This window comes from Hyperolius riggenbachi, chromosome 11 (assembly GCF_040937935.1).
Source record: "Hyperolius riggenbachi isolate aHypRig1 chromosome 11, aHypRig1.pri, whole genome shotgun sequence".
NCBI classification, from domain to species: domain Eukaryota; kingdom Metazoa; phylum Chordata; class Amphibia; order Anura; family Hyperoliidae; genus Hyperolius; species Hyperolius riggenbachi.
The window spans coordinates 206,176,202-206,201,662 of NC_090656.1; the positions used below are offsets into that span (position 1 = coordinate 206,176,202).

Genomic DNA, 25,461 nt, shown 5'->3' on the forward strand with positions numbered 1-25,461 from the left:
CCCCAGTATAGCTAGTTTAGTTGCCCCCAGTATAGCTAGTTTAGTTGCCCCCAGTATAGCTAGTTTAGTTGCCCCCAGTATAGCTGCCCCCAGTATAGCTGGTATAGTTGCCCCCAGTATAGCTAGTATAGTTGCCCCCAGTATGGCTGGTATAGTTGCCCCCAGTATAGCTGGTATAGTTGCCCCCAGTATAGCTAGTATAGTTGCCCCCAGTATGGCTGGTATAGTTGCCCCCAGTATAGCTGGTATAGTTGCCCCCAGTATAGATGGTATAGTTGCCCCCAGTATAGATGGTATAGTTGCCCCCAGTATAGCTAGTTTAGTTGCCCCCAGTATAGCTAGTATAGTTGCCCCCCAGTATAGCTAGTTTAGTTCCCCCCCCCAGTATAGCTAGTTTAGTTGCCCCCAGTATAGCTGCCCCCAGTATAGCTAGTATACCTGCCCCCAGTATAGCTAGTTTAGTTGCCCCCAGTATAGCTAGTTTAGTTGCCCCCAGTATAGCTGCCCCCAGTATAGTTGCCCCCAGTATAGCTGGTATAGTTGCCCCCAGTATAGCTGGTATAGTTGCCCCCAGTATAGTTGCCCCCAGTATAGCTGCCCCCAGTATAGTTGCCCCCAGTATAGCTGGTATAGTTGCCCCCAGTATAGCTGGTATAGTTGCCCCCAGTATAGTTGCCCCCAGTATAGTTGCCCCCAGTATAGCTGGTATAGTTGCCCCCAGTATAGCTGGTATAGTTGCCCCCAGTATAGCTGCCCCCAGTATAGCTGCCCCCAGTATAGCTAGTACAGTTCCCCCCCCCCCCCCCAGTAAAGATGCCCAGGAGGGGGAGAAGCAGCGCTAGAAGAAGGGGCAGTGGGGGCAGCGGTGGGGAGGGGGGAAATATCCCCCCCCCCTCCCTCACCTGGGACCCCTCCTTCTGCCTCTCTCTCCCCCTCCAGAATAGCTGCGACAAGTGCGGGGCGGCCAGAGGCGTATAGACAATTACTCACCTAATCTCCGCGTTCCCAGCGTCATGACGTTACATGTCTCCGCCTCCAATGCCGCCCACTGTGCTTCCACTAATCAGGAAGCACAGTGGGCGGCATTGAAGACAGAGACCTGTGACGTCATGACGCTGCGCTCCACGCTTGGAACGCGGAAATCAGGTGAGTAATTGTTCATACGCCTCCGGCCGCCCCGCACTTGTCGCTGCTATTCTGGAGGGGGAGAGAGGCAGAAGGAGGGGTCCCAGGTGAGGGAGGGGGGGGGATATTTTCCCCCTCCCCACCGCTGCCCCCACTGCCCCTCCTTCTAGCCCTGCTTCTCCCTCCTGCTGTGCTGCTGTGGGGGGTCGTGGTGACACCCCCCTGGGTGTCTGACACCCGGTGCGCCCCGCCCCCCTGCGCACTATGGTAGGGACGCCACTGCTTCTAGTAATTATTCATAGTACACAACCAATTCATTATATCATATATTTTTTTTCGCTTCGGTGTCTCTTTAAGGGGTAGAAAGACTGTGGTCCTCAAGTGGTTAAAGGGGAACTGAAGTATGAGGTATACCGGAGGCTGCCATATTTATTTCCTTTTAATCAATACCAGTTGCCTGGCAGCCCTTCTGGTCTATTTCTCTGCAGTAGTATCTGAATAACCCCAGAAACAAGCATGCAGCTAGTCTTGTCAGGTCTGACTTTAAAGTCTGAAACACCTGATCTGCTGCATGCTTGTTCAGGGGCTATGGCTAATAGTGTTAGAGGCAGAGGATCAGCAGGGCTGCCAGGCAACTGATATTGCTCAAAAAGAAATAAACATGGCAGCCTCCATATACCTCTCTTCAGTTCCTCTTTAAGAAAGAAAACTTTTGTTTTTCTCACTACATACAGGGAGTTTTCTCTCTTACCAGCAGGTGTCGCACTGCAGCCTCTCCCCATCCAGCTGCTCATTGTCAGGAAGCTGAAAGTGAAACTAACACTATTTCCCAGAGAGCTGCAGATGGTGGGGAAAGGTGTCCGTTAGTTTGTAACCATGATGAGATACTTCAGTGTCCTCTCTCTGTTGCTCATAGCGCTTGTTAGAGCTGGTAAGTGCCCTGATTATTATGGGTGAATGCAGTATGCAATATGTGACTGGGTCTGACTGAGATATATTTGCTTTAGCTTATGTGTTGTGAGCTGATTGCTTGACAGCTCAAAGAGGAAAAAAAAAATGTTTTCTGTACCATGTTAGTCAAGAAAATAAGAAAGGAAAAAAAACACATTATATTCATGCTAGTTATGAAACTTCCATAATGCAGTGTTTAGAGATCTCATGATGCATTCAGTTATGCTGACCATACGTCCCGCTTTACCCGGGACGCGTACCGCCTTCGGGGGGTGCTGTCCCAGGCTGCATGAGGTCCCGGGGAAACGTCCCGCTTTTATCAGTGGGACGTCCCGGCCTCGGGACTCTGGCCACCATACTGAATGAACTAGCCGCAGTGTCTCATAGACGCTGCGCTAGTTCATTCCCCGCAGCCCTGCTTCAGCAGCCTGCATTGTCCTCCGGCAGGCACAGGCAGAGCAGGGCTACGGGAAGATGGCGTTCGGAGGCAGAGCCGTGTACTGGAGACTGGGCTCTATTCACAAAGAGCCAAATTTTCCGCAAAATTTTACCGCTATATTTCCGCCAGCGGTAAACTCCGCATTTTTTCCACATTCACTAATATTTTCCGCATGCGGGAAAAAAGATGCGTAAACAGCCATTATTCATGCGGGAATCATGTGGTAAAAAGGTCACATGAAAAAGTGTTTAAAAAAAAAAGCAAGCACAGCCCTTAAGCCTCCAGACTTCATTAAAGTCAACCTACCTACTTGTAGGTGATAAAGAAATCGGTAAATAACGACTAAATAATGCGCCTGAACAGTTTTGAGAATTGATTTGTTATTGCGGAAAATACAGACTTTTGCGGAAATTTTTCCGCATGAATCCCGCACTTTTACCACACTTTTTTCCGCATGCGGAAAAAACATGCGGGACATTTTGAGAATGTGAACTTGACGGTGTTTTGGTCGCAAACTTCCCGCATGTACTTTACCGCATGCGGGAAGTCTTTGAGAATAGAGCCCTATTTGTGTCTCCAGTACAGGGCTTCGGGCGCCATCTTCCCGTAGCCCTGCTCTGCCTATGAGCGCGGAGGAGGATCGTCCGGGGGAGCTGCGCACCAGAGGCCACCCGGGAGCGAGAGAAGACTTCTGTCAGGCGAGTAAAAGCTTTTTTTCCAGGTGAAATGTGCCCACATTGCGTTTATTTTGTGCTGACATGTTGCCCGCAATGCGTTTATTTTGTGCTGACATGTTGCCCACAATGCGTTTATTTTGTGCTGATATGTTGTCCGCAATGCATTTATTTTGTGCTGACATGTTGCCCGCAATACGTTTATTTTGTGCTGACATGTTGCCCATTGTGTTTATTTTGTGGTGTCTGGGGTAACTGTTGCTGCATTTATTATTTAATGGTCATAGTTGGCTTTGTTTGCTGCTTTGGGGTTACGGTATACTATTAAATAGCATCACACAGTTTCTGCACACCCATGATGCGAATCCTCGTTTGACCACATCATGGCATAAACACTGCTTTCTTATGCCTTGCTGTTACATCATTACGTTAGCTCCGCCCATACAATGTCATGGCCACGCCCATTTTCGGTGCGGCGCGCAGCCCCCCAATGGTAAAATAAAATTGTTGTGAACAGGGATCGCACAGCAATTATTTTTTAAAGGGAACCAGAGATGAACGATTCACACAAAATAAACATATCAGTCGATAGCTTGTAAAGAATAAATGCTGTACCTGATAATTTTGCCGCTCTGGTGTGCCTTTTTGAGTGTTTTTTATCCATTATTGCTCCAGGAAAAATCAAATATGGCCGCTGGCTCATATCTCTTCTCCTTACGGGTTATGAGTTGTTCTGGATGTGCTGTCTATGCCATATGAGACTATGCTGCTATCTAGGCTAAATGCAGCCTTTCATCTATGTGCTTTCATTTTAGTATGATGTACAGCTGCCTGTAGGAAGTGTCTCTCATAGGAATGAAACTGCTGTTATTATCAGTATCTAGTGCACACAGAGCACAAAGGGATCATATTACAGCCACAGAGCTTCTCTCTCAGGAGCAGCAGCCTCTCCCATATCATCACAGCTCTCAGTATGCAAAGCAGGAAATCTAAGCCAGGAGAGGGGAAGGCTTGGGCTTGAAAAGACTACACAGAAGAGTGACTCAGCTATAATGATTCCAGGTCAAACCTCGACTGAATAGTCGGTGGATTCTTATCACAGTTGCTAATAGACTAATTAAGCAGATAACAATGAAACTAAAAGCAGGGTAGGTGTTTACTGTCATGTTCCCACTGATAAATGTAATAAAATACATGAGGGTGCTTCATCTCTGGTTCTCTTTAAGTGTACCTGAGAAGATAAAAATAAAAATTATACATACCTGGGGCTTCCTCTAGTCCCATTCAAGCTAACTGGTCCCGCCATCCTCCTCCGCCACCTGGATGTTCCGCGAGGCGGCCCAGCTATTCCACCATGCACAAAACACTTACGAATCTGGAAGAGGAGTGCGGACAATGCAGCGGACATCAGCCAAATAAAGTATTACTGGCTCCCTTCTCCTCTGGTGGTTTCTTTAGCGCCGATCGACCATCCAAGACGACAAGCAGCCATGTAAGTAAAGGCACGCACACATTTGCACCACATTTGCGCACATTTGACCACATGATCACCCCCTTGTCATTGTTTACACATGATTTCCCCTCCTAATCACCCACTGGTCACCCCCTGTCACTGTCACCCACTGATCAGGCCCTATTCAGCTCCCTGCAGGCTCCAGATCACCCCCCTGCCCTCAGATCCCCCTCAGATTGCCCTTTGATCACCCCCCCCCACCATTGTTTACATCTAAACACCCCTCTGTAAGGCCTGTAAACAGCCTTTTATAACCACTTGATCGCCTCCTGTCAGCTCCTTGTCACTGTCACCCAACAATCAGGCCCTAATCATCCCCGTGCAGGCTCCTGATCCCCCCCCACCGCCCTCAGATCCCCCTTAGATTGCCCTCTGATCACCCCCTGCCATTGTTTACCGCTGATCTTCCCTCTGTTTGGCTTGTAAACAGCCTTTATAACCCCCTAATCGCCTCCTGTCAGCCCCCGGGCCTAATCAGCCCCCTGCAAGCTCCTGATAATACAATACAATACAATACAATAACATTTCTATAGCGCTTTTCTCCCATAGGACTCAAAGCGCTTAGGCTCTCTCAGATTCAGTAATTAGTAGGATGAAGTATTCACACAACAAAAGTTATATTTCTGCAAATGCCAGACTGAACAGGTGGGTTTTCAGTCTGGATTTAAACACATCCAGGGATGGGGCTTTCCTGATCTGTTGAGGTAAGGAGTTCCAAAACGTAGGGGCAGCATGACAGAAGGCTCTGGGACCAAAAGTTTCCAAGTGGACTCTGGGTATGATTATTAGAACCTGTGGATCTGAGAATGCGGGGATTGCTACGCAGCTGTAACATATCTTTCATGTATCCAGGGCCTAGATTATTCAGGGATTTAAATGTCAGTAGGCCGATCTTGAATAGGACCCTCCATTCTATAGGTAGCCAGTGAAGGGAATGCAGGACTGGCGTTATGTGGCAGTGACGGGGTTGGTTGGTTAGCAGTCTGGCAGCAGTATTCTGTATCAGCTGTAGGCGGTACAAGACCTTTTTTGGAAGGCCAGTGTAGAGAGCATTGCAGTAGTCCAGTCGGGATGTGATGAAGGCGTGGACTAAGGTTGGCAGATCTTCTGGGGGTATGAGGTGCTTGATTTTTGCAATGTTCTTCAGGTGAAAATAGGATGATTTCACCACAGCAGAGATTTGAGTTCTGAAGTTTAAATTCCCATCAATTAGAACTCCCAGGCTACGCACATGATCAGAGCTGCGTAGATCCGTGCCTCCTATTCCCAGTGGTGAAGACTGCAAGTTAAGTTGTTTTGTTATCATGCTCTGCCCTCCAATCAGAAGGACTTCAGTTTTGTCTGCATTTAGTTTCAGCCAGTTGTCATTCATCCATTGTTGTAGTTCACGTAAGCAGGCGTTTATAGTTAGAGTTGGGTCTGTCACACCAGGCTTGAAGGAAAGATATAGTTGGGTGTCGTCTGCATAGCAGTGGTATGTCAGGCCATGTTTTTGGATTCGTTTTCCCAACGGTAGCATGTAAATCGTGAAAAGCAGGGGAGAGAGGATTGAGCCCTGGGGCACCCCATACTTAAGTGTTACAGGGGTGGACAGGAAGGGCCCCATAGACACTTTGTGGGTTCTGCCACTCAAGAAGGATTGGAACCACTGAAGTACTATGCCATCAATGCCGCAGTATTCCTGTAGCCTGTTTATCAAGATGTCATGGTCAACTGTGTCAAAGGCTGCAGAAAGGTCTAGCAGTATGAGGATCGAGCACTCTCCTCTGTCTCTTGCCATGAGCAGGTGGTTGCATATTTGGATGAGGGCAGTTTAAGTGCTGTGGTGTTTCCTGAAGTCAGACTGGAATGGGTCATAACTGTTATTTTGTAGGATTCTGGCTTCTAGCTGGAGGTATACAGCTTTTTCAATTAGCTTGCCCAGAAAGGGGAGGTTAGAGACAGGTCTGTAGCTGGTCATTGCATCTGGGTCCAGGGAGGGTTTTTTGAGGAGGCTTGATGATTGCTTCCTTCAGTAAAGCAGGAAATATCCCTGATTGTAAGGAACAGTTAACAATTTTGAGGAATACCGGTACGAACAGGTCGGGGCAGTTTAACATGAACTGTGTTGGGCCAGGATCCAGGTCACAGGTAGTTAGGCGGACGTGAAGGACTGATCATCCCCCCCTGCCCTCAGATCCCCCTCTGATCACCCCCTCTGCTATTGTTTACATCTGATCACCCCTCTGTAAGGCCTGTAAATAGACTTTTATCACCCCCTGATCGCTTCCTGTCAGCCCCTTGTCACTGTCACCCATTGATCGGGCCCTAATAAGCCCCCTGCAAGCTCCTGATCACCCCTGATCCCGCCTCCCAGATCACCTCCCCAATCACCCCCCTCTCACTATCCTAGTGATCTAAAAACAGTGATCAGTGAAAACTCAGTGTTTTAGTATTATTATTATTATTTAGTATTTATATAGCGCCGACATATTACGCAGCGCTGTACAGTATATACCGTGTGTGTGTGTATATATATATATATATATATATATATCTATATCTTGTCATTAACTGTCCCTCAAAGGAGCTCACAATCTAATCCCTACCATTGCCATATGTCTATATTATGTAGTGTAAGTACTGTAGTCTAGGGCCAATTTTAGAGGGAGCCAATTAACTTATCTGTATGTTTTTTGGAATGTGGGAGGAAACCGGAGTGCCCGGAGGAAACCCACACAGACACGGAGAGAACATACAAACTCTTTGCAGATAGTGACCTGGCTGGGATTCGAACCAGGGACCCAGCGCTGCAAGGCGAGAGAGCTAACCACTACGTCACCGTGCTGCCCAGTATCACTAGTATTAACAGTTAGGCCAGTTAGTTAGCTAGGCTCCTTTGTTAGGTAGTTAGCATTAGTTAGCGCCCATACCACCGCACCACAGTCACTAATTAGTCACTGATTATTTTCATCACTGTCACTAATCAGCATTGGGATTATATAGTATCTGTAAGTGATCAGTACTGATCGCAGTCAGATCTATACAGCAGGGGCGTAATTAGAAATCACTGGGCCCCCCTGTGAAACTTTGCATGGGGCCCCCTCCCCCCCTTTTTCTTTCTTCGTGCCCAGACTCCTCAAGCTCAATCACTACAATACACAGTACTTGGGGAGGGGTGGAAAGGCTGGAAGTAGAGCAAAGCTGTACACAAGACCTTGCTGAACACTGAATAGGGATTGTCTACAAATCTTTGCCTGCAAAACTTTTTATGATTCCTTATCGATGGCTGAGCAAATGCAATCATTAGAACAATTGTGCAGAGAGCATAAAGTTTTTTTTTCTCTCCATGCCTTTAGTTGTCAGTCTCTCAGGACAAGGAAAAGAAACTTCTCCCCTATGGGGCCCCCTGCAGCTTCTGGCCCCCCTGCGGCTGCATCACTTCCAGGGTCTATTGTTACGCCCCTGCTATACAGTATCAGATTTGCAGATATGTAAACCCCAAACAGAACATCTGCATAGACGAGTCCCTAGTAAATTTTGCCGGGCACCTTGGCATCAAACAGTACAACCCAAGCAAGCGCGCCTGGTATGGGGTCAAGATGTATAAGCTCTGTGAACGAGCCACAGGCTATACTCATCGTTTTAGAGTCTCTAAGGGAAAAGACTCAAAATTGGAGTCGGTCGGATGCTCTGACTACCTGGTGAGCAGTGGCAAGATTGTCTGGGACTTGGTGTCACCCTTATTCCAGAAGGGGTACCATTTATACACGGACAACTACAACAACAACAAAAAATCTTCTATGAACTCACCATGCCCCTCATGGAATACCTTGGGATTCCTTCTTTTTAAAATGAAGTCACTTGTGGGGTATTTTTACTGCCCTGGCATTTTAGGGGCCCTAAACCGTGAAAAGTAGTCTGCCTTAAAAATGCCCTGTGAAATCCCAAAGGTACTCATTTGACTTTGGGCCTCTTTGAGCATCTAGGCCGCAAAAAATATATGTGGTATCACCGTACATATGTGGTATCACCGTACTCAGGAGAAGTAGCGCGAGGTGTTTTGGGGTGTGCTTTTACACATACCCATTCCTGCTGGGAGAAATATCTCTGTAAATGGACAGTTCTGAGTAGAAAAATTGAAAAAATTGTCATTTACAGAGATATTTCTCACACACAGGATGGGTATGTATGCAAAGACACCCCAAAACACATTATACTACTTCTCCTGAGTATGGCGATACCACATGTGTGACACTTTTTTGCAGCCTAGCTCCGCAAAGGGGCCCAAAGTCCAATGAGTACCTTTAGGCTTTACAGGGGTGCTCACAATTTACCCCCCCCCCCCCCCCCCAAAAAAAAATGCCAGGACAGTAAACACACCCCACAAATGACCCCATTTTAGAAAGTAGACCCCTCAAGGTATACACTGAACTGAGGGGCATAGTAAGTCCATGGCAGGTTTTTTTTTTTTTTTGTCACACAGGTTAGCAGAAATGGAAATTATTTTTGGTTGTTTTTTTCTTTAGTCATAAAGTGTCATTTTTCACTAACTTGTGGCAACATTTTAATTATTTTAATTACAAGTAGATTACCAGTACCCCTCCCCACTGTATACGACTTTGTGTGACCATATGATGCAAGCCTTTATGACTTTTCTCAGTGCAGCACGGGCGCACATACGGCCGTTCCACCGCACCAAGGCCCCTGAAGTTCCGTTGCTTCAGGGGCCCATTAAGTATTGCTGTTTTTTTTTCCTTGGAGGCCCCGATTCCTATCCCCCCCCCTCACCTCGGGGCCCCCCCTCATGCGGCGGGAGAGCTGCAAATATAGGAAGGCTCCGGCGGTTCCAGCAGGCGCTAGAGGTTCAGCCGCCTGGTCTACACTGTCTACTCTGTATGCTGCTCGCACTAAACCAGGAAGTAGCGAGCAGCATATAGAGGAGAGGAGACAGTGTAGACCTGGCGGCTGAACCTCTAGCACCTGCTGGACCCGCCAGAGCCTTACTATATCTGCCGACCCACGCATACCGGGAGGGGGGCCCCCCAAGGTGAGGGAGGGAGGATAGGAGTTGGGTCCCCCACACGGCTAGCTACCTACCTACCCACCAGGCTACCTACCTACCCACCCGGCTACCTACCCACCCACCAGGCTACCTACTTACCCACCCACCCACCAGGCTACCTACCCACCCACCAGGCTACCTACCTACCCACCTTGCTCCCTACCCACCCAACCACCCACCAGGCTACCTACCCACCCACCCAGCTACTCACCAGACTACCTACCTACCCACCCACCAGGCTACCTACCCACCAGGCTACCTACCTACCCACCCACCAGGCTACCTACCCACCCACCCACCTGGCTACCTACCTACCCACTCACCCGGCTACCTACCTACCCACCCAGCTACCTACCCACCCACCAGGCTACCTACCCACCCACCAGGCTACCTACCAGGCTACCTACCCACCCACCCGGCTACCTACCCACCCACCAGGCTACCTACCTACCTACTCACCAGGCTACCTACCTAAACCAGGCTACCTACCTACCCACCCACCAGGCTACCTACCTACCTACCCACCAGGCTACCTACCTAAACCAGGCTACCTACCCACCCACCCACCAGGCTACCTACCTAATGCTACCTACCTACCCACCCACCCGGCTACCTACCTACCCACCCTCCAGGCTACCTACTCACCAGGCTACCCACCAGGCTCCCTACCCACCCGGCTACCCACCCACCAGGCTACCTACCCACCCACCCACCAGGCTACCTACCTACCTACCAACCCGGCTACCTAGCCACCCACCCACCAGGCTACCTACCTACCAGGCTACCTACCTACCCACCCACCAGGCTACCTACCCACCCACCCATGGGAGCTGCGTGCCAGACGGAGGCTGGGACAGGAGGTCTGGTGCTGCAGGTGAGTAAATGTTTTTTTTTTTTTTTTTATTTAAATTAGCAGGTGTATGTTCTGGGCAGGTCTGCCACATGATTGCATGTATTTTCTGGGCAAATCTGACGACATGATTGCACTTATTTTCTGGGCAAATCTGACGACATGATTGCACTTATTTTCTGGGCAAATCTGCCGACATGATTGCACGTATTTTCTGGGCAAATCTGCTGACATGATTGCACGTATTTTCTGGGCAAATCTGCCGACATGATTGCATGTATTTTCTGGGCAAATCTGCCGACATGATTGCATGTATTTTCTGGGCAAATCTGCCACCATGATTGCATGTATTTTCTGGGCAAATCTGCCAACATGATTGCACGTATTTTCTGGGCAAATCTGCTACATGATTGCTCATATTTTCTGGGCAAATGTGCCGACATGATTGCACATATTTTCTGGGCAAATGTGCCGACATGATTGCACATATTTTCTGGGCAAATATGCCGACATGATTGCACGCATTTTCTAGTCAAATCTGCCGACATGATTGAACGCGTTTTCTGGTCAAATCTGCCATATAATTGACCGTGTTTTTTGGTAAAATCTGCCGACATGATTGAACGTATTTTCTGGGCAAATCTGCTCACATTATGTGTATTTTCTTGAAAAAACCTGCACACATTATGTGTATTTTCTTGAGAAAGGGTCACCAAAACTTGGGCCCACTGTCTTTACGTTGCACTTTTAAAGGGAACCTGAGATGAGAATAATATTGAGGCTGCCATATTTATCCCTTTTTAAGCAATACCAGTTGCCTGGCTGCCATGCTGGGCCTCAGCCTCTTATTCTTTCAACAATAGACCCTGAACAAGCATGCAGCAGGTCAGGGATTTCTGACAATATTGTCAAAACTGACAAGATTAGCTGCATGCTTGTTTCTGGTGTAATTAAGTTCATTACTGCATCCAAATAGATGAGCTGGGCTGCCAGGCAACTAGTATTGTTTAAAAGGAAATAAATATGGCAGCCTCCATATCACTCTTCACTTTAAATTACAGTTAGCTCCGCCCTCATCCGGTCATTGCCACGCCGTAGGCTGTAGCCACACCGATTTTTTTTTTTTTTTTTTGCTGCGCGCCGCGGGTCATGGGGGCCCGCAATTGGAATTTTGCACAGGGGCCCGCTGCTGGCTGTGTCCGCCACTGCAGTGCAGTTTAGCACACTGCTGTGAGTGAATCAACACAGAGAAAATAATTTGATGTTCCTTTATGTTGGAGTACATGGACCATTGATTTCAGTTCAGTTCATTTTAAAATAAGTTTAAATGCATTGTGAAGTAATTTGCTCAATAATTCACACATACGCTAAACTTTTTCTTTAGAATGAGATCAAAGCCAGCAAGTGAAACTTTAAAGAACCACTATCACAAAAAAGGTAAGCCGTTAAAAGCTGACAGAACCGACAGGTTTTGGGCCAGTCCATCTCTTCTTTGTTTTCAGACGCACTTCCTGAATGGCAGTTTAACTGCCAAACCAGTAAAGATATGAAACAAATTTACAGGGGTTACACAGCCTCAGAGAGTATACCAAGTCACCTTTAGGCTGCTTTCACAGTGAGACGTTACAGACGCACGTTAGAGCAGCCTGTAACGCAGCCCACCGCACAGCAATGAAAAATCAATGGGCTGTTCACAGTGCCCACGTTGCGTTACATTGTAACGCAGCACGTTCAAAGAAAGTGCTGCATGCTGTACGTTATAGCTGCTTTAGCCGCGTTAGGCTGTTTGCACATGCTCAGTGATGTGTTGTTTTTTTTTACTTTGAGGCAGGAGAGGAGGCGGGGAGAGTCCGCTATTGCGGCCAGCCACATGGCTAATAAATATGCACTGCACTGCAGTGTTTACTTCCTGGAGCGGCCACTTATTGGCTGGCGGGACCATGTGATGCGGAGTGTTCCGCTCACGTGGTCTTCACTGGCGCATGCGTCAAAAAGTACGCATCACGGACGCATCAAGAGCCGCTTAACGCGGCTCTATGTAGCGTCCTCCAATACCATCACCATGCGTTGCGTTAGGGGCACGTTATGCGACCTTAACGTCGCATATAACTCAACGTCTTGGTGTGAAAGTAGCTTTATTGTATCAAATCTTTAAAACACCAACCCTCACAAATATTCTCCACAGATCAATTCTATCCCAAACCCCCCTTAAAAACAGATGCGGGTTTGCATATGGAACGCAGGCTGCGTTTCAAACATATATGCTTAACTTAAGAAGTATTAAGGCAATCTACATCTGGCCAGATAGATAGCGTTGCCACACTTCACATTTGCCCGCGCAGGCATTGACCATTCACACATGTGCCAAAGTTATTGTATATGGGGGGCCCTCTGAGCAATTGCTTGATTAACCACTTAAGGACCACAGTCTTTTCGCCCCTTAAGGACCAGAGCCTTTTTCTCCATTCAGACCACTGCAGCTTTCACGGTTTATTGCTCGGTCATACAACCTACCACCTAAAGGAATTTTACCTCCTTTTCTTGTCACTAATACAGCTTTCTTTTGCTGCTATTTGATTGCTGCTGCGAGTTTTAGTTTTTATTATATTCATCAAAAAAGACATGAATTTTGGCAAAAAAATGACTTTTTTAACTTGCTGTGCTGACATTTTTCAAATAAAGTAAAATTTCCTATACATTTGAGCGCGAAAGTTATTCTGCTACATGTCTTTGATAAAAAAAAAAACATTCAGTGTATATTTATTGGATTGGGTAAAAGTTATAGCGTTTACAAACTATGGTGCCAAAAGTGAATTTTCCCATTTTCAAGCATCTCTGACTTTTCTGCGCACCTGTCAGGTTTCATGAGGGGCTAAAATTCCAGGATAGTACAAATACCCCCCAAATGACCCCATTTTGGAAAGAAGACATCCCAAAGTATTCACTGAGAGGCATGGTGAGTTCATAGAAGATTTTATTTTTTGTCACAAGTTAGCGGAAAATGACACTTTGTGACAACAACAACAAAAAAAAAAGTTTCCATTTCTTCTAACTTGCGACAAAAAAAAATTAAATCTGCCACAGACTCACTATGCTCCTCTCTGAATACCTTGAAGTGTCTACTTTCCAAAATGGGGTCATTTGTGGGGTGTGTTCACTGTCCTGGCATTTTGGGGGGTGCCTAATTGTAAGCACCCCTGTAAAGCCTAAAGATGCTCATTGGACTTTGGGCCACTTAGCGCAGTTAGGCTGCAAAAAAGTGCCACACATGTGGTATTGCCGTACTCAGGAGAAGTAGTATAATGTGTTTTGGGGTGTATTTTTACACATACCCATGCTGGGTGGGAGAAATATCTCCGTAAATGACAATTGTTTTATTTTTTTTTACACACAATTGTCTATTTATAGAGATATTTCTCCCACTCAGCATGGGTATGTGGAAAAATACACCCCAAAACACATTATACTACTTCTCCTGAGTACGGCGATACCACATGTGTGGCAATTTTTTGCACCCTAACTGCGCTAAGGGGCCCAAAGTTCAATGAGTACCTTTAGGATTTTACAGGTCATTTTGAGAAATTTCGTTTCAAGACTACTCCTCACGGTTTAGGGCTCCTAAAATGCCAGGACAGTATAGGAACCCCACAAATTACCCCATTTTAGAAAGAAGACACCCCAAGGTATTCCATTAGGAGGATGGTGAGTTCATAGAAGATTTTTTTTTTTTTTTGTCACAAGTTAGCGGAAATTGATTTTAATTGTTTTTTTTCACAAAGTGTCATTTTCCGCTAACTTGTGACAAAAAATAAAATCTTCTATGAACTCACCATACTCCTAACGGAATACCTTGGGGTGTCTTCTTTCTAAAATGGGGTCATTTGTGGGGTTCCTACACTGCCCTGGCATTTTAGGGGCCCTAAACCGTGAGGAGTAGTCTTGAAACCAAATGTCGCAAAATGACCTGTGAAATCTTAAAGGTACCCATTGGATTTTGGGCCCCTTAGCGCACTTAGGGTGCAAAAAAGTGCCACACGTGGTACCGCCGTACTCAGGAGAAGTAGTATAATGTGTTTTGGGGTGTATTTTTACACATACCCATGCTGGGTGGGAGAAATATCTCTGTAAATGACAATTGTTTGATTTTTTTTTTACACACAATTGTCCATTTACAGAGAGATTTCTCCCACCCAGCATGGGTATGTGTAAAATAAAATACACCACAAAACACATTATACTACGTCTCCTGAGTATGGCGATACCACATGTGTGACACTTTTTTGCAGCCTAGGTGCGCTAAGGGGCCCAACGTCCTATTCACAGGTCATTTTGAGGCATTTGTTTTCTAGACTACTCCTCACGGTTTAGGGCCCCTAAAATGCCAGGGCAGTATAGGAACCCCACAAGTGACTCCATTATAGAAAGAAGACACCCCAAGGTATTCCGTTAGGGGTATGGTGAGTTCATAGAAGATTTTATTTTTTGTCACAAGTTAGTGAAAAATGACACTTTGTGAAAAAAACAATAAAAATCCAATTTCCGCTAACTTTTGACAAAAAATAAAATCTTCTATGAACTCATCATACACCTAACAGAATACCTTGGGGTGTCTTCATTCTAAAATGGGGTCACTTGTGGGGTTCCTATACTGCCCTCTCATTTTATGGGCCCAAAACTGTGAGTAGTCTGGAAACCAAATTTCTCAAAATGACTGTTCAGGGGTATAAGCATCTGCAAATTTGATGACAGGTGGTCTATGAGGGGGCAAATTTTGTGGAACCGGTCATAAGCAGGGTGGCCTCTTAGATGACAGGATGTTTTGGGCCTGATCTGATGGATAGGAGTGCTAGGGGGGTGACAGGAGGTGATTGATGGGTGTCTCAGGGGGCGGTTAGAGGGAAAAATAGATGCAATCAATGCACTGGGGAGGTGATCGGAAGGGGGTCTGAGGGGGATCTGAGGGTTTGGCCGAGTGATCAGGAGCCCACACGGGGCAAATTAGGGCCTGATCTGATGGGTAGGTGTGCTAGGGGGTGACAGGAGGTGATTGATGGGTGTCTCAAGGTGTGATTAGAGGGGGGAAATAGATGCAAGCAATGCACTAGCAAGGTGATCAGGGCTGGGGTCTGAGGGCGTTCTGAGGTGTGGGCGGGTGATTGGGTGCCCGCAAGGGGCAGATTAGGGTCTAATCTGATGGGTAACAGTGACAGGTGGTGATAGGGGGTGATTGATGGGTAATTAGTGGGTGTTTAGAGGAGAGAAGAGAAGTAAACACTGCACTTGGGAGGTGATCGGATGTCGGATCTGCGGGTGATCTATTGGTGTGGGTGGGTGATCCGATTGCCCGCAAGGGGCAGGTTAGGGGCTGATTGATGGGTGGCAGTGATAGGGGGTGATTGATGGGTGGCAGTGACAGGGGGTGATTGATGGGTGATTGATAGGTGATTGACAGGTGATCAGTGGGTTATTACAGGGAATAACCGATGTAAATATTGCACTGGCGAATTAATAAGGGGGGGTCTGAGGGCAATCTGAGCGTGTGGGTGCATAATTGGGTGCCCGCAAGGGACAGATTAGGGTCTAATCTGATGGGTAACAGTGACAGGTGGTGATAGGGGGTGATTGATGGGTAATTAGTGGGTGTTTAGAGGAGAGAAGAGATGTAAACACTGCACTTGGGAGGTGATCTGATGTCGGATCTGTGGGCGATCTATTGGTGTGGGTGGGTGATCAGATTGCCCGCAAGGGGCAGGTTAGGGGCTGATTGATGGGTGGCAGTGACAGGGGGTGATTGATGGGTGGCAGTGACAGGGGGTGATTGATGGGTGATTGATAGGTGATTGACAGGTGATCAGTGGGTTATTACAGGGAATAACAGATGTAAATATTGCACTGGCGAATTGATAAGGGGGGGTCTGAGGGCAATCTGAGCGTGTGGGCGGGTGATTGGGTGCCCGCAAGGGGCAGATTAGGGTCTAATCCGATGGGTAACAGTGACAGGTGGTGATAGGGGGTGATTGATGGGTAATTAGTGGGTGTTTAGAGGAGAGAAGAGATGTAAACACTGCACTTGGGAGGTGATCTGATGTCGGATCTGCGGGCGATCTATTGGTGTGGGTGGGTGATCAGATTGCCCGCAAGGGGCAGGTTAGGGGCTGATTGATGGGTGGCAGTGACAGGGGGTGATTGATGGGTGATTGATAGGTGATTGACAGGTAATCAGTGGGTTATTACAGGGAATAACAGATGTAAATATTGCACTGGCGAATTGATAAGGGGGGGTCTGAGGGCAATCTGAGCGTGTGGGCGGGTGATTGGGTGCCCGCAAGGGGCAGATTAGGGTCTAATCCGATGGGTAACAGTGACAGGTGGTGATAGGGGGTGATTGATGGGTAATTAGTGGGTGTTTAGAGGAGAGAAGAGATGTAAACACTGCACTTGGGAGGTGATCTGATGTCGGATCTGCGGGCGATCTATTGGTGTGGGTGGGTGATCAGATTGCCCGCAAGGGGCAGGTTAGGGGCTGGTTGATGGGTAGCAGTGACAGGGGGTGATTGACGGGTGATTGACAGGTGATTGACAGGTGATCAGGGGGGATAGATGCATACAGTACACGGGGGGGGGGGGGTCTGGGGAGAATCTGAGGGGTGGGGGGGTGATCAGGAGGGAGTAGGGGGCAGATTAGGGACTAAAAAAAAAAATAGCGTTGACAGATAGTGACAGGGAGTGATTGATGGGTGATTAGGGGGGGTGACTGGGTGCAAACAGTGGTCTGGGGGCTGGGCAGGGGGGGGTCTGAGGGTTGCTGTGGGCGATCAGGGGGCAGGGGGGGGGAAAATCAGTGTGCTTGGGTGCAGACTAGGGCGGCTGCAGCCTGCCCTGGTGGTCCCTCGGACACTGGGACCACCAGGGCAGGAGGCAGCCAGTATAATAGGCTTTGTATACATTACAAAGCCTATTATACATGCGTGTAGCGGCGATCCGGGTGCTAGTAACCCGCCGGCGCTTCCGAACGGCCGGCGGGTTACAGCGAACGGTGGGCGGAGCCAGTCCCCGGCGGCTGATCGCGTCACGAATGACGCGATCGCCGCATAGCCACTCCCGCAGCCGCCCCCGCCGATGGGCGTATTGCGGTCGTTTGGGCCCGGACTCTGCCGCCGCCTATCGGCTGGGGGCGGTCCTCAAGTGGTTAATGGTTCCACAAGTTAATGGTGAGCGGGGCGGACGCGGCTGCGTGTGTCACAGCATTCACCTACACGCACTGCCTATGTGATTCCGGGCTGGCGTCCTCCACATCGGCATCTACTGGCATTGAAGGACCATACAACGGCATGCTCCTAGGCCTGTCAAGCGGTATGGGCTAAATAGACGGACCCGTGGAACTATTGGTGACTGGGTCACGTGCCTACATGGATATGGGTGAGATCCAATCCTTCTGGCTTGTAAAAAGTGGCTGATAATCCAAGTTCTCACTGCGTTATATGCATGCAGAACTGTTGCAAAGCTAACTTGTGGAACCATTAATCAAGCAATTGCTCAGAGGGCCCCCCATATACAATAACTTTGGCACATGTGTGAATGGTCAATGCGTGCGCAGGCAAATGTGAAGTGTGGCAACGCTATCTATCTGGCCAGATGTAGATTGCCTTAATACTTCTTAAGTCAAGCATATATGTTTGAAACGCAGCCTGCGTTCCATATGCAAACCCGCATCTGTTGTTTTTAAAGGGACCCTGACCTCTAAAAATAAACGAAATTGGTACTTACCTGGGGCTTTCTGCAGCCCACCAAAGGTTGGGAGGTCCCCCGGCGTGGTCCTGGCTCCTCTCCCGGTCCCTCCTCCGCATACCGCACCACGTGTCGGGCTCCCACTTCCTGAACCGGGACGCTCTTCGTCATCACTTCGGCCGCTGCGCGTCATTACAGCGGCCGGCGTGTCAGTACTGCGCATGCGCAGTTAAATCGCGCATGCGCAATACTGTCACGCTGGCCACCGGAGCTCGGAGTCCCTTTAAGGGGGTTTTGGGATAGAATTGATCTGTGGAGAATGTTTGTGAGGGTTGGTGTTTTAAGATTTGATACAATAAAAGTGACTTGGTATACTCTATGAGGCTGTGTGACCCCTGTAAATTTGTTTAATATATGCTATTGATAAAGTTTAGCCCCTTCCCCATATTTAGTGGGAAATCAGCACCAAGCAATCAAAAAAACTGCTTGTCTAATTTTTAGATTATAAAACAGTAAAGATACCAGCCAGCCTCCCAACTCACTTGCACACTATTTTGGCAGTCAGACTTAGCAACTTCCGTTCAGGAAATGCTATTTAAAAAGGAACTGTCACGAAAATCTTAAAATTTAAAACACATTAAAAAAAGAAGTGTATTTACTCCAGAGTAAAATGAGCCATAAAATACTTTTCTCCTATGTTGCTGTCACTTACAGTAAGTATTAGAAATCTGACAGAAGCGACTGATTTTGGGCTAGTCCATCTCTCCATAGGGGATTCTCAGCATGGTCTTTATTCTTTATAAAGGCATTCCCTGAAAAAGATTTAAACAACAATGCTGGGCAGCCTCCCTGCTCGCTGCACGCCTTTTTGGCAGTTGGTCGGAGCAACTGCCATTCACTGAGTGCTTTTAAAAAGAAAGAAAACCCTGAGAACTCCCCTCCCCCCCGTGAGAAGATGGGCTAGTCCAAAATCTGTCGGTAATGTCAGATTTCTACTACTTACTGTAAGTGACAGCAACATAGGAGAAAAGTAATTTATGGCTCATTTACTCTGGAAGAAACATACTTCTTATGGTATATGTTTACATGTATTTAAAATTTTAAGATTTTCGCGACAGAGGTCCATCAAAGCAGAGAAAAGCTTGATCAAAGCAGAGAAAAGCTTGAGAATCCCCCATGAAGAGATGGGCTGGTCTAAAACCTATCGGTTCTGTCAGCTTTTAACTGCTTACTTTTTTCACGATAGTGGTGCTTTAACCTGCCTGGCGTTCTATTAAGATCGCCAGGCAGGCTGCGGGAGGGTTTTTTTTTAATAAAAAAAAAACTATTTCATGCAGCCAACTGAAAGTTGGCTGCATGAAAGCCCACTAGAGGGCGCTCCGGAGGCGTTCTTCCGATCGCCTCCGGCGCCCAGAATAAACAAGGAAGGCCGCAATGAGCGGCCTTCCTTGTTTTGCTTACATCGTCGCCATAGCGACGAGCGGAGTGACGTCATCGACGTCAGCCGACGTCCTGACGTCAGCCGACTCCGATCCAGCCCTTAGCGCTGGCCGGAACTTTTTGTTCCGGCTACGCTGGGCTTAGGCGGCTGGGGGGACCCTCTTTCGCCGCTGCTCGCGGCGGATCGCCGCAGAGCGGCGGCGATCAGGCAGCACACGCGGCTGGCAAAGTGCCGGCTGCGTGTGCTGCTTTTTATTTGAGCCAAATCGGCCCAGCAGGGCCTGAGCGGCAGGCTCCGGCGGTACTGGACGAGCTGAGCTCGTCCAGACCGCCCAGCAGGTTAAAGAGACTCCGTAACAAAAATTGCATCCTGTTTTTTATCATCCTACAAGTTCCAAAAGCTATTCTAATGTGTTCTGGCTAACTGCAGCACGTTCTACTATCACCATCTCTGTAATAAATCAACTTATCTCTCTCTTGTCAGACTTGTCAGCCTGTGTCTGGAAGGCTGCCAAGTTCTTCAGTGTTGTGGTTCTGCTATGAACTCCCCCTTCCAGGTCCCTGTATGCACACTGCCTGTGTGTTAGGATTAGAGCAGCTTCTCTCTGCTCTCTTATCTTTTACAAGCTGGATAAATCGTCCTCTGAGCTGGCTGGGCTTTCACATACTGAAGAATTACAGACAAGGGCAAAGCTGTTTGCAGGAAGAAACGAGCAGCCTGAAACTTCAGTGCATGAGAACAGGGGGAAAGAAACACACAAATGATCTCTTGAGATTCAAAAGGAATGCTGTATACAGCCTGCTTGTGTTTGGATGTATTTTCTATGTGTGGACATACTGTACATCAACCTACTTCCTGTTTTGGTGGCCATTTTGTTTGTTTATAAACAAACTTTTAAAAACTGTTTTTAACCACTTTTAATGCAGCGAGGAGCGGCGAAATTGTGACAGAGGGTAATAGGAGATGTCCCCTAACGCACTGGTATGTTTACTTTTGTGCGATTTTAACAATACAGATTCTCTTTAAACTGTGTACATACGCACTTTTGTCTGGAACTGCTATATGCTGCTCACTACTTTATAAGTACAGGGAGTTTGTCTCTTATCAGCAGGAATCACATTGCAGCCTCTCCCCATCTAGTTGTTAATGCCAGAAAAGCTAATAAAAGTGAAACTAAAAATCCAAATCCCGGAGAGCTGCAGTAATGGCGGGGAAGGGTGACGGCTCGTTTTCTACAGTGATGAGATTCTTCAGTTTCCTCTCTCTGCTGCTCATAGCGCTTGTTATGGCCCATACTCACGAGGGACTTTTGTCGCCTCAACACGCGGCGCGCGCGTGTTGCGGCGACAGGTCGCCCGTGAGTACGGGCCGTTGCACGCGCGCGCACCCCGAACTGTCGCCCGTCGCTCATGTCGCCATGCGATTGAAAGTTTCAATCGCATGGCGACAGTCGCCGCCGCACCTCCGCCGCAACTGTCGCTAGTCCGCGTGAGTACGCGGACTAGCGACAGCAACCTCCATTAAAGTATATGGAGCTTCCGGCGGAGGGAGGAGGAACGTCGGCGACAGCTTCCGCCTCGCCGCTGGTCCCTCTTCCGCGTGAGTACGCGGAGGGACCTGGCGAGGAGCTGTCGCCGGCCTGTCGCCCACACGCTCACGTGTGCTGGCGACAGGCAACATTTGCAGCCCGTGAGTACGGGCCATTAGAGCTGGTAAGTGCCCTGATTATTATAGGTGAATGCAGAATGCAATATGTGACTGTGTCTGACTGAGATACGTCTGCTTTAGCTTATGTGCTATAAGCAGATTGCTTGACAGCTCAAAGAGGGAAAAAAATGTTTTCTGTACTATGTTAGTCAAGAAAATAAGAAAAAAAATAAATTCATGTTCTAGTTATGAAACTTCCATAATGCAGTGTTTAGAGACCTCAGGGTGCTTTCAGTAAATGGTAAAATAACATTGTTGTGAACAGGGAGCGCACAGCAATTATTGTTTAAAGTACAACTGTAAGGAGAGGGATATGGAGGCTAGAGTCATTATTTCTTTTTAAATAATACCAGTTGCCTGGCAGCCTTGCTGGTCTACTTATAGAAAAAGTCAATTGTATGAAAAACGGTATCTCAGGTCTAGATATACCTGCACATTGGCCGGTGCCAAGTCTCAGCTGGACTGCCCGTACAGCTCGTAAAGCATCAATAGTAGAAAAGAGACGGCACACCACTGGCTCTGCAAAATTGCTGTGTATTGGCGAACAAAACACTACATGTTACGGATCATTGATCCTTCATCAGGTGTATAACAACAGTGAAATGTGTACAACCACATATAAATACACAATCAGGTGTGGCCCACCACACCCTACTCAGCTCCACCCACCAAAACATTTAACCATTTAAACATTTAACCCCCTGGTCCATAGCGCATAATGTCCATGAGGATATATCACATTAATGTAAACAAAACTGGTCAAATGGCACTCCAATTTGGCTACCAAAAAACTTCCATCAAAACTGACCGTACTTTCTGGCACTTCCCCTCAAGGACTGCCACAGAACCACCAGTGAACAAACATGGGGTTATAAGTACTAAATATACCAATCCATCGACTACCAAACATATGGTCTACAAGACATCCTATGCGTTGCCCACTATAAAAAGCATATAAATTAAAACATGTTATAAAAAACATTTATAGAAAACATTTATAGGAAACATTTAAGGGGCAGTCTTTCGTTCATGCCTCTTGGAGTCACTACATCCAGCATGTGGATCCACCTTGCCTCCCGTTGTTTTAGCAATTTCTCACGGTTTCCCCCTCTCTTCGAGGTGGCTACAGCCTCCAACACACACCACCTTAATTGGGCAGCATTATGACCCGCAGCAAAAAAATGCCTAGCCACTGAGGTGTCGTAACTTTTTCGTTCTCCCTCAGCATATCTAGTAATGGCCCTTTTGTGTTCTTGTATGCGGGTCCTAACTGCTCTGGTCGTTTCTCCCACATACATGAGTCCACACGGGCACTTCAACCCGTATACCACCCATGTAGTGGAACAATAATGTCTACCTTTGATGGGGACCTCATGACCTGTGTGTGGGTGACCAATTCTCTTCCCCCTAATGATGCCACTGCACACATTGCAATTGAGGCATGGGTACGTCCCCGCCCTCCCTGTGGTTGTATTAGCATCATTGGGGGAAGTATCAGTGCGTCTCACCCTGTCATAAACAGTCCTACCCCTTCTTAAGGAAAAAAGGGGTTCCTCACTGAATAATGACCCTAACTCCCTGTCGTTTCTCAACATAGGCCAGAATCTCCGTACTGATTTCTTAATCAACTCCGTGTTTTTGCCCAGATTCATAACAAAAGGGACCCCTTTCTGTTGCCTAGTGTGAACATTGCTTGTTAGCAGGGTAGACCTACTTATTGCCCTTACATCATTGTTGACCCTAGCAAGATGGCGTGTGTTGTAGCCTTTCCGTGCAAACTTGGCGGTCAACTCTTGACCAGCCTTCAAAAAATCTTCATCTCTAGTGCAGATACGTCTGGCCCTGAGGAACTGCCCCCTTGGTATTGCTTTAACCACATGTCTTGGGTGATGGCTATCGGACCGCAATAAATTATTGCGGTCTGTGGGCTTCCGAAACAACTTAGTAACGAACCGACGATCGACGACCTTGAGAGACACATCCAAAAAATTTATAGCGTCCCTAGCCACTTCAAGCGAAAATTTAATCGTCGGGTGCATCGTGTTGGCCTCGTTAACCATCTCATGGAGCATTTCCTCAGGGCCCCTCCATAGGAGTAACACATCATCGACAAAACGATAGTATTGGTATATATATCTATTGAATTTTGGATTGCACAAGAACATAGTGCGCTCCAGTGATTCAACAAATATATTGGCGACAGAGGGAGCAGCCGGGGATCCCATGCTTGCCCCTTGGCGCTGTACATAAAAATCATTATGGAACCTGAAATAATTGGATTTGAGAATGAGTTCCAGACAATCTAGTAGAAAATATACCATTCTATTGGAGAGACTGGTTTCAAGTAGCTTGTCCTCAATGACAGTAATAGCCTCATCCTGAGGTATTGCCGTGAAGAGGCTTTGGATGTCAAGGCTGCAAAAGATTGTCACTTGGTACCTCATTCAATGCCTCCAGCCTCACCAACAAGTCAGTGGTGTCTTTTAGGCAGTGAGGAAATGAATTGGCAATACTTTGTAAATGCATATCCAAAAAACCTGCTAAGGGGTATAATAGCGACCCCCTACTGGACACAATCGGGCGTCCGGGGGGATCAGTAAGCTGTTTATGGATTTTCGGCAACAAGTATAACAGAGGTATGCTGGGATGCTCTACTGTCAGGCTCTTGGCCAACTTGCTGTCAATCACCTCATCCTCCACAGCGGCAGATAATAAACGATCAACCTTTCCTTTTACTGTTACAGTAGGATCACTGTCACATTTAGTATAGTGTAATTCATTCTGTACCTGCTTGAAACCCTCTCTCAGGTAACTACTAGTGTCCTGTATCACAGTAGCCCCTCCCTTGTCTGCCTTAGTGATCATAATGTCAACATTATCAGCTAACCGCTTCAGGGCCACACTTTGATTTGCAGTTAAGTTGGGATGGCTAAATTTGCTAATGTCCCAGTTTCTGGTGATTTCTTGTCTAACCGCTTTTTCAAAGTTATCAATAGCTGGAAATTGTTCCTCTGGAGACCAATCCGAACGCTGTGTGTACCTGGATAATCTATTGTCAGTCCCGCTCTCAGGCATGTCATCTTTGAAAAAGGCCTTCAATTTCAGCCTCCTTATGAACCTAAACCAGTCCACTTCCCACTCAAACATGCTGTCAAGATGAGTAGGCACAAACCCCAATCCTTTCTCCAATACCGACAATTCCACTGGGTCAAGGTTGTAAGAGGAAATGTTAATGATGTTGCTCACCTGGTCTAGGTTCGTTTCCTCAACTGGTAATAGTCCCTCTGTTGTCGTGCACTCGATCTGCTTGGGGCTGAACTGCCTCCTCTTTGCCCTGCATCTTCTGACGCGCCCCCTGTAGTGGGAGCGCGGGCCTCTCGAAAATCCTGCTGGTCAGAGTCGTCAGTCATGGACTCTGCTGTATCCCATCCTCCTCCATATCGGCTTGCTCGTGCTGCCCCTCTGCCGCCTCGCGGCTTGCCTCTATTCCGGGTTCCTCTGCGGCGATATCCGTATCTCTGCCTGGAGACAGGAAGTGCGTCTGCTCTGCCCCGTCCGCCCGGATACACTGCGCTCCCGGAACCAATGTGTTGGTTCCCCTCAGCGTCCTCTCCGGAAACTCCTCTTGGCATGGGGACCACACTGCGCACTCTCCTCCTCTCCTCTTTCCAGGAATAGACGCGGTCCGCGCTGTAGTCGTCGGCATCGCGTTTCAATTTCATCTGTTTCCTTGCGACCAGAGTGCGGAAGAGTGCTTCATGGAAGCAAACATATTGTTAATATCCTGTGCTTTCAAATGAGCTTATCTGCCATGGCAGTCTGCTGACCTGGGGGGGAGATCAGATTACAACTTGTGATTAGACACAAATTAGGGGAAATTAAACACGCTAAACTCTCTAAATAGATGCAGGGTGCATTTATCTCAGTTTTCCGCCTGTCCTGTGCAAAAGTTCAGGTCAATTTACTGTAACATGTTGCCTTCAGACTGA

General features: G+C 47.5%; 1 protein-coding gene across 2 annotated transcripts in view; it reads left to right on the forward strand.

Annotated features, from left to right (window-relative positions):
- Positions 1 to 1,971: 1,971 nt before the first annotated feature.
- The window catches only part of LOC137539229 (natural cytotoxicity triggering receptor 3 ligand 1-like), a 162,992-nt gene continuing 139,502 nt past the window's right edge, over positions 1,972 to 25,461 (forward strand). Inside the window, exon 1 of one of the 2 annotated variants that reach the window (XM_068261767.1) lies at positions 1,972 to 2,056. In XM_068261767.1, the coding sequence (XP_068117868.1) occupies positions 2,002 to 2,056 (55 nt within the window). In that variant the 5' untranslated portion in view covers positions 1,972 to 2,001. Of the gene's footprint in view, positions 2,057 to 20,690; positions 20,747 to 25,461 lie in introns of those variants that run through there. The other variant, XM_068261768.1, reaches the window with a different exon arrangement.